This window comes from Cylas formicarius, unplaced genomic scaffold (genome assembly GCF_029955315.1).
Source record: "Cylas formicarius isolate icCylForm1 unplaced genomic scaffold, icCylForm1.1 PGA_scaffold_2__14_contigs__length_35257938, whole genome shotgun sequence".
NCBI lineage: Eukaryota > Metazoa > Arthropoda > Insecta > Coleoptera > Brentidae > Cylas > Cylas formicarius.
In genome coordinates this window covers 5,499,694-5,509,559 of record NW_026844319.1, presented here as the reverse complement: position 1 = coordinate 5,509,559, position 9,866 = coordinate 5,499,694, and the positions used below count along the sequence as shown (strand labels likewise).

The window sequence follows — 9,866 nt, the reverse complement described above, 5'->3', positions numbered from 1 at the left end:
TTTTCATTAAATTTTGAAAGTCTTTGTTAAAAAATTCAGCCCCAGCGTCAGTTTGTAAATTTTTTGGTTTTTTGGTGGACTTTAAAATTGTTTCCATAGCTCTCGTCACTTCCGCTCCCGACTTATTTTTTACAGGTAGCACCCAAACCAATTTAGAATAACAATTTATTACAATTAGTATGTATTTGTATCCACGATTCTGTTTTGCGTACGGAATTATTTCGATAAGGTAGCTTGAAACAGATCATATAAAGATTTATTTATAGTTTTTCTACTTTTAAAGTTTATACGAGCAGGTTTATGAAGTTCCTCGACAACTTGTCGCTTGTTATCCGTAATAAATTTCGACGGCTTCATTCTATAATATCGGCTTCGCGCAATTCTTCAATTAGCGAATTTATCTCATTTAAGTGACCCGTATGACCTGCAGACTGTGACGACACGAGTAGACGCAATCGATCGACTAATTCATTTGGATCGTCCCAATGAATGTAATCTTTTTTATTGGGTGTCACTTCCATTGTTGTCATTAACCCTTTCGAGACGGCACTTTAATCATTTCCCCAGACGGGCGTTTCGATATTGACCTAGAGACGAGCGTCGGATAACTCCGACAGTGAGAAAAAACATGAATATAAGGTTTATATTAAATTTAAAGGTTTAAAAAATGTTTTGACTAGGAAAAATAAATTCTTATATACGATTTATTGATAATACGTAACAATAGATTATTTCTACATGACAAAAAAGCCACTGTAACTTAATCTAGTCAAAAACAAAGCAACTTAACTTGAATTATTAATAATACATACAAATTAAAATTTTTTAATGGTGTGGTATGTCTCAAAGCAAGGAACGATGCATAAACCCACATTACATTCATTACATATATATCGAGACTCTTTCCTCTTTTTCTCTCCACGTTGTGTCCGCACAAACAACGCAGCGCCTCATAGGTCTTTTTGATTTCTCTGTAGCAGGAACTAAGGACGGAAAGTGGCGCTCTGTTAGCCTTTTCTTGGCAGAAGGAACAACTTGTGGCTCTCTACGCTCAAGGACATCTAGAACAATAGTAATAGTATTTGCATAACTAGTATATAGTAAAAGATTAAAAATTATTTATTATCAATAATCAAGCTTGATTTTTGAATAGATGAACCTACCTTTCTAACAACTGACGAATAACCTTCAAGTGGAATACTGCTAAGGGAATATACTTTCCATTTTGTGTCAGAAACAATGCATGTGAATTCAGAATACATAGGTCCATACAGTGGAAAAACAATTTTTTATACCACTTTATATTCTTCCTCATGGAATCTATGCTGGTGACTAACATCTGACCGGTCGACTGCTTCCATCTTTTTATTGTAATCTAGTATACACAATGGTTTTCGTATATTTTCTCCTGTTTTTCGGTCCAATTTTGGTAGGGTAATCATCTTGTTCTCATGAATCGTAGAAAGCATAGTCACATCCTGACGGTCTTTCTTCCATTTCAGTGCGAATAGCTTCTCAGAACTTTTCCAAGATATCTCTCCTTTATTTAGTTTTCCTTTTGGATCTGGCATACCTCTTCGTGTCTGGCGAACTGTTCTACAGGTGTTGGTTTTTCTATCAAGCAGAAAAAGAGACAATGCAGGGCTTGTATAAAAATTATCCGTATAAAGGGAATGGCCCTTATCCAGGTATGGCGTCATTAATTTAACGACAACTTCACCTGTGATTCCCAGAAGGGTTTTTTTATTACTATCAGCATCTGTTTCCTTCCCAACGTATACATTAAAATCCAGAATATAGCCTGTCTCGCAATCGCATAAGACATATAACTTAATTCCAAAACGGTGTCTCTTTGTTTTAATATATTGCTTGAACACGAGACGTCCCTTGAAAAGGACCAGACTCTCATCAATAACTAAACACTCAAAAGGATAAAATGCACTTTTGAATCGTTCTTTAATTTTTTCTAGAAGAACTCCTATTTTGAAAAGTCGATCATGATTTGGAGGATCTGCATTGTTGCAAAAATGCGAATATCTATATATGGACATGAATCTATCTCTCGACATGTACTCGCCAAAAATGGGGGAATTTAACAAGGGATCAGTGGACCAATATTCATTTACAGATAATTTTTTATTTCTTGGCATAACTAAATTCAATGCTAGAAACACGTAAAATTCTGACATGTCAAGATCCTTCCAGTCCTGTGAATTTTCCGCTGCATAACGACTAGTTTCACGCACAATCAAGTTGGCAATATCATCTGTGAAAACATTCAAAAAGTAATCTATTTCAGTTGAATTTTGACCAAGATTCATATCAGGATTTATTCCAGTTCGGTCATTTATAAATGCATGTTTCTGGGGCTTAAATTCGTTATTTGTCCAGTCTATTTGTATCCCTTCTGATGGCTGCATTTCCCCAACTCCGATGTCTTCCTTTACATTCCCTTCCTCTACATTTAATTGCTCTGTATCGCTTTCGTCCCCCAACACTTCATTGTCGCTTTCAAACGCCTCACTTTCACTTGTTGTACCGGGCTCATATTCACTCCCGCTAGCACTGAACGGTTCTTCGTCACTACTGACACAAAATTCTTCGAAATCATTTACATTTTTCATTATTTCTCTAGCCTCTCTAGGTTCTAAACCACAGAAATGTTGTAATTTTGCAGTATCGTGCTTTGCTCTTTTAGGCCGCGACGGACCGGCACCTTCATCGTACGACATTCTGAGCAGCACTGAACTAAAAACACGTGCAGAGTGCAGGTGCGTAGTTCCCAATAATTCGATCGACGACTGTCGTGTATTTCCGTCGGGACCGTATATCTCCGACAATCGTCTCTTAGCCAAGCTAGCCGGCACGGAGTAACTCGACGGCAGTCCCACAGACACGGGAAATTTCAAATGGTGTGTGTCGGACTTAAACGACAACCGTTCGTAGAATTATATTTTAGTAAGACGTATATATCCGACACCCGTCTGGAGGCCAAAAAATAAAGAACCGGATAAATCCGTCGCTCGTCTCGAAAGGGTTAAACCCTTTCCCCCAGTTGTTGTTGTTGGTGCAATAATATTTTTATATTTTTTCAGCTTACTTCCGTCAATTTGAGCATTGGGTTTATAATGTCTTTTGTGAGCGTTCGTTTTGTATACAATTTGTTTATAATTTTCCCTGTCTTGTTCGTTAAATAAACTATTGTTAGGATACTTTTTAAATAACAATTCGTATAAACCTTGAGTACCTCTGTACCGTTTACCTTGAACATAAATATCTGATCCTTGAATATCTACTTGTGAGTTACCAATAAAAATTTTTTCAGTACTTTTATCCATTCCAACGCCATACTTGTGATCAAACTCTCTATTTTCGGTATCTTCGTACATTTCTCGAATATATTTCCGTGGTAATGGATCGTATTGATCCAAATATTCAATAAAAGACACTGGTCCGATATCTTCAAATCGACTAGTAGATTCCTTGTCTACGTTTACTACGTTGTCTTCATAATCTGAATCAATTTCATCTATAATTGATTGTTTCATTTCACTCGGTGAATCGTAATTACTAATAGGAGTCGAATTAAATGATAACTGTCTAGGCAATATTTTTCGTTTCTTTTGAATTACTGATAGTGGTAAAGTTTGTTCTTCTGCTGTGGCGGCGGCCGCTGCTGCTGCGGCGGCGGCGGCGGGCTCCTCCACTTTTACGGGAGGATGATACTTTGGAGTAGTTCGTGTTACATCACTTACCAGAGTCGTCTTCGTCGTCGTGGTTGCTGGCGTTGTTGTTCTTGTTGAATTTTGCAAAGAAGACTCGATATTTTTCAATCGTTTTGTAATAGGCTTAAACATTGTCTCTTGCATCATTTCACCACGTTTTAATTCTTCAAGTTTTTTTCTTATATCCTTACGTTTAGAAATTAATCGTTTTAAGTTAGTAGTAGTGCGGCGGGTCAGGAGCATGGCGTTGTATAGGATCGCCACACTCCTGACATCCAGCCTCCTCAGGTCGGCCCCCGACATGCCGTCCGGACCGGCGGCACAGGACGCCCTTGGGCATCTAATGGCAGCCTCCACGGATCGCAGGAGGACAGGCGAATACAGACCCTGAGTCGGTCTTTTATAATCCGAGATCATCTGCCCATCTTCCGGAGCGGCCCCCGCGAAGACTGCCTCGTAGTGAGCGCGGATCTCCTCCTCCGGAGGGACAACGCCCACTGCGCCGGGGTCCACGCCGCGAACGATAAGGTCCGCGAGCGCAGACCTGTCCTTACCATACAATTCCTGATATCTTTTAAATCTATGAGCGCGCCGCGCGCCCGGGCGCATAGGTGCCGCAGCCGCGATGTGCCTATCCCGAGCGGGAACTGGGCGGCCATCGACGGGCGTCCAAAGGGCCCGGTATAATTCCTCCACCGCACCAACAGCGCCACCGACGCCACCGATGATCCGGCCCACAATCCCCCTTACAATTGCCTTTAACATAGATATAGTTATTTTGTACAACGTTTCTAATAAAACTAACTATACTTTCTTGAGGTAGACAGGTCTCATCTTCTTTTTCATCCCAGGATAGTCCGTGGACACGATTCGTGGTCTTCAAAAGATGATTTCTAATTTCACCTGTGAACCAGTTATACGGACAAGGTGTTTTCACCATTCTATGAAACACTTCTCCGCTGGGCACGTTTATAATTGCGATTTCTCTAACGCTATAATCGCTCTGTTTATACTGAAATCCTTGAACGTCGAGGATAAACATTTTTTAAATGTTATACCAGCACTACTAATTTGCAACTGAATCTTCCTCACACCTACGCAACATTATTTATATCTATCCAACTATTGTGTTTGTTATCAAACCCCAACCACTTTACAAACACTTTATCGCGTTTCCTTTTGAGAATTTTTTCAACCAGGTAAACGTGTGGAAACTTCACTTTTTGCAATTGTCCGTTGTAAAATCCACCGAGAATATTTTGATTATTTTCATCTTTTAATAAATACGTAGTGGGATTGGTTAGTTGAACTTTATCTACCGTAAAAATTTCCGTTGACCAATTTGGTTGGTATTTTTTATCGAAAACACCTCGCCTCTTCGATATTCGTACGCGATCGCCAATCTTAAATTTGGTATTAAGATTTGTCATTTTTATTCGATTAAACTTCCATTAGCTTTTTTTCGTGCTTTTTTATAACATCGGCCGGTTTCATTTTAATTACGCTGTGATGTGTATTATTGTAGTTTCTAACAATTTCCGATAATATGTCGATCCATTTATAGTTTCCTCGTAGACTAAACTCTTTCCACATTATATTTTTTTCACGGTTCACTCTTTCCACTATAGCGGCCTTTTTCTCGCTAAATACATTATAATGATTGATATGATATTTTTTCATTAAATTTTGAAAGTCTTTGTTAAAAAATTCAGCCCCAGCGTCAGTTTGTAAATTTTTTGGTTTTTTGGTGGACTTTAAAATTGTTTCCATAGCTCTCGTCACTTCCGCTCCCGACTTATTTTTTACAGGTAGCACCCAAACCAATTTAGAATAACAATTTATTACAATTAGTATGTATTTGTATCCACGATTCTGTTTTGCGTACGGAATTATTTCGATAAGGTAGCTTGAAACAGATCATATAAAGATTTATTTATAGTTTTTCTACTTTTAAAGTTTATACGAGCAGGTTTATGAAGTTCCTCGACAACTTGTCGCTTGTTATCCGTAATAAATTTCGACGGCTTCATTCTATAATATCGGCTTCGCGCAATTCTTCAATTAGCGAATTTATCTCATTTAAGTGACCCGTATGACCTGCAGACTGTGACGACACGAGTAGACGCAATCGATCGACTAATTCATTTGGATCGTCCCAATGAATGTAATCTTTTTTATTGGGTGTCACTTCCATTGTTGTCATTAACCCTTTCGAGACGGCACTTTAATCATTTCCCCAGACGGGCGTTTCGATATTGACCTAGAGACGAGCGTCGGATAACTCCGACAGTGAGAAAAAACATGAATATAAGGTTTATATTAAATTTAAAGGTTTAAAAAATGTTTTGACTAGGAAAAATAAATTCTTATATACGATTTATTGATAATACGTAACAATAGATTATTTCTACATGACAAAAAAGCCACTGTAACTTAATCTAGTCAAAAACAAAGCAACTTAACTTGAATTATTAATAATACATACAAATTAAAATTTTTTAATGGTGTGGTATGTCTCAAAGCAAGGAACGATGCATAAACCCACATTACATTCATTACATATATATCGAGACTCTTTCCTCTTTTTCTCTCCACGTTGTGTCCGCACAAACAACGCAGCGCCTCATAGGTCTTTTTGATTTCTCTGTAGCAGGAACTAAGGACGGAAAGTGGCGCTCTATTAGCCTTTTCTTGGCAGAAGGAACAACTTGTGGCTCTCTACGCTCAAGGACATCTAGAACAATAGTAATAGTATTTGCATAACTAGTATATAGTAAAAGATTAAAAATTATTTATTATCAATAATCAAGCTTGATTTTTGAATAGATGAACCTACCTTTCTAACAACTGACGAATAACCTTCAAGTGGAATACTGCTAAGGGAATATACTTTCCATTTTGTGTCAGAAACAATGCATGTGAATTCAGAATACATAGGTCCATACAGTGGAAAAACAATTTTTTATACCACTTTATATTCTTCCTCATGGAATCTATGCTGGTGACTAACATCTGACCGGTCGACTGCTTCCATCTTTTTATTGTAATCTAGTATACACAATGGTTTTCGTATATTTTCTCCTGTTTTTCGGTCCAATTTTGGTAGGGTAATCATCTTGTTCTCATGAATCGTAGAAAGCATAGTCACATCCTGACGGTCTTTCTTCCATTTCAGTGCGAATAGCTTCTCAGAACTTTTCCAAGATATCTCTCCTTTATTTAGTTTTCCTTTTGGATCTGGCATACCTCTTCGTGTCTGGCGAACTGTTCTACAGGTGTTGGTTTTTCTATCAAGCAGAAAAAGAGACAATGCAGGGCTTGTATAAAAATTATCCGTATAAAGGGAATGGCCCTTATCCAGGTATGGCGTCATTAATTTAACGACAACTTCACCTGTGATTCCCAGAAGGGTTTTTTTATTACTATCAGCATCTGTTTCCTTCCCAACGTATACATTAAAATCCAGAATATAGCCTGTCTCGCAATCGCATAAGACATATAACTTAATTCCAAAACGGTGTCTCTTTGTTTTAATATATTGCTTGAACACGAGACGTCCCTTGAAAAGGACCAGACTCTCATCAATAACTAAACACTCAAAAGGATAAAATGCACTTTTGAATCGTTCTTTAATTTTTTCTAGAAGAACTCCTATTTTGAAAAGTCGATCATGATTTGGAGGATCTGCATTGTTGCAAAAATGCGAATATCTATATATGGATATGAATCTATCTCTCGACATGTACTCGCCAAAAATGGGGGAATTTAACAAGGGATCAGTGGACCAATATTCATTTACAGATAATTTTTTATTTCTTGGCATAACTAAATTCAATGCTAGAAACACGTAAAATTCTGACATGTCAAGATCCTTCCAGTCCTGTGAATTTTCCGCTGCATAACGACTAGTTTCACGCACAATCAAGTTGGCAATATCATCTGTGAAAACATTCAAAAAGTAATCTATTTCAGTTGAATTTTGACCAAGATTCATATCAGGATTTATTCCAGTTCGGTCATTTATAAATGCATGTTTCTGGGGCTTAAATTCGTTATTTGTCCAGTCTATTTGTATCCCTTCTGATGGCTGCATTTCCCCAACTCCGATGTCTTCCTTTACATTCCCTTCCTCTACATTTAATTGCTCTGTATCGCTTTCGTCCCCCAACACTTCATTGTCGCTTTCAAACGCCTCACTTTCACTTGTTGTACCGGGCTCATATTCACTCCCGCTAGCACTGAACGGTTCTTCGTCACTACTGACACAAAATTCTTCGAAATCATTTACATTTTTCATTATTTCTCTAGCCTCTCTAGGTTCTAAACCACAGAAATGTTGTAATTTTGCAGTATCGTGCTTTGCTCTTTTAGGCCGCGACGGACCGGCACCTTCATCGTACGACATTCTGAGCAGCACTGAACTAAAAACACGTGCAGAGTGCAGGTGCGTAGTTCCCAATAATTCGATCGACGACTGTCGTGTATTTCCGTCGGGACCGTATATCTCCGACAATCGTCTCTTAGCCAAGCTAGCCGGCACGGAGTAACTCGACGGCAGTCCCACAGACACGGGAAATTTCAAATGGTGTGTGTCGGACTTAAACGACAACCGTTCGTAGAATTATATTTTAGTAAGACGTATATATCCGACACCCGTCTGGAGGCCAAAAAATAAAGAACCGGATAAATCCGTCGCTCGTCTCGAAAGGGTTAAACCCTTTCCCCCAGTTGTTGTTGTTGGTGCAATAATATTTTTATATTTTTTCAGCTTACTTCCGTCAATTTGAGCATTGGGTTTATAATGTCTTTTGTGAGCGTTCGTTTTGTATACAATTTGTTTATAATTTTCCCTGTCTTGTTCGTTAAATAAACTATTGTTAGGATACTTTTTAAATAACAATTCGTATAAACCTTGAGTACCTCTGTACCGTTTACCTTGAACATAAATATCTGATCCTTGAATATCTACTTGTGAGTTACCAATAAAAATTTTTTCAGTACTTTTATCCATTCCAACGCCATACTTGTGATCAAACTCTCTATTTTCGGTATCTTCGTACATTTCTCGAATATATTTCCGTGGTAATGGATCGTATTGATCCAAATATTCAATAAAAGACACTGGTCCGATATCTTCAAATCGACTAGTAGATTCCTTGTCTACGTTTACTACGTTGTCTTCATAATCTGAATCAATTTCATCTATAATTGATTGTTTCATTTCACTCGGTGAATCGTAATTACTAATAGGAGTCGAATTAAATGATAACTGTCTAGGCAATATTTTTCGTTTCTTTTGAATTACTGATAGTGGTAAAGTTTGTTCTTCTGCTGTGGCGGCGGCCGCTGCTGCTGCGGCGGCGGCGGCGGGCTCCTCCACTTTTACGGGAGGATGATACTTTGGAGTAGTTCGTGTTACATCACTTACCAGAGTCGTCTTCGTCGTCGTGGTTGCTGGCGTTGTTGTTCTTGTTGAATTTTGCAAAGAAGACTCGATATTTTTCAATCGTTTTGTAATAGGCTTAAACATTGTCTCTTGCATCATTTCACCACGTTTTAATTCTTCAAGTTTTTTTCTTATATCCTTACGTTTAGAAATTAATCGTTTTTTCAAAACTTTATCATTTTGTTGACTGATCATAGCGCTCGATATCACCGTCTATAGCAAGTTATGTTCTGAATGTAGAACCACTAGTGAATAACCTTTATAGGAACAGCTCTCTCTGATCAGGCGTAAACAACTTTTGATCGGGGACCTAAACAGCTCCTGAACAGGTCTAAAACAGCTCTTGATCAGGTCTAAACAGCTTCTGAACAGGTCTGAACAGCTCCTGAACAGGTCGAAACAGCTTCCGCTGCCGCCGCCGCCGCGATAGGACGATTAGAAATGTATGAAGCAATCAAATGTTTTCCTATATCGACCTCCTTGGTTAGTTAGGAAACTAAACGCTTCGTTCCAGCATAAAGCACACATTTCTTTAAAACGTTCAAAAGTCATATCGGTACCGATATGATCGTTGTATATGTGTTTCAAATTTAAATCGTTTTGTTTGAAAATTACGAGACAATTAGCATTGTCTCTTATAAGATGTTTAGGTATTTTAGCATACGTTTGACATAAATAAAACGAATCAATTTTAT

General features: G+C 38.1%; 2 protein-coding genes across 2 annotated transcripts; both read right to left on the bottom strand.

Moving 5' to 3' along the window:
* Window positions 1-815: 815 nt before the first annotated feature.
* Window positions 816-1,785, bottom strand: LOC132698773 (piggyBac transposable element-derived protein 4-like). The gene is given in 4 exon segments (XM_060665015.1): window positions 816-915; window positions 917-1,063; window positions 1,164-1,337; window positions 1,339-1,785. Coding segments are annotated over 4 exon segments (783 nt in total). The 5' UTR covers window positions 1,701-1,785.
* A 4,428-nt stretch (window positions 1,786-6,213) lies between these two features.
* LOC132698608 (piggyBac transposable element-derived protein 4-like) lies at window positions 6,214-7,183 on the bottom strand. The gene is given in 4 exon segments (XM_060664802.1): window positions 6,214-6,327; window positions 6,329-6,461; window positions 6,562-6,735; window positions 6,737-7,183. Coding segments are annotated over 4 exon segments (783 nt in total). The 5' UTR covers window positions 7,099-7,183.
* Between the last annotated feature and the right edge of the window lie 2,683 nt (window positions 7,184-9,866).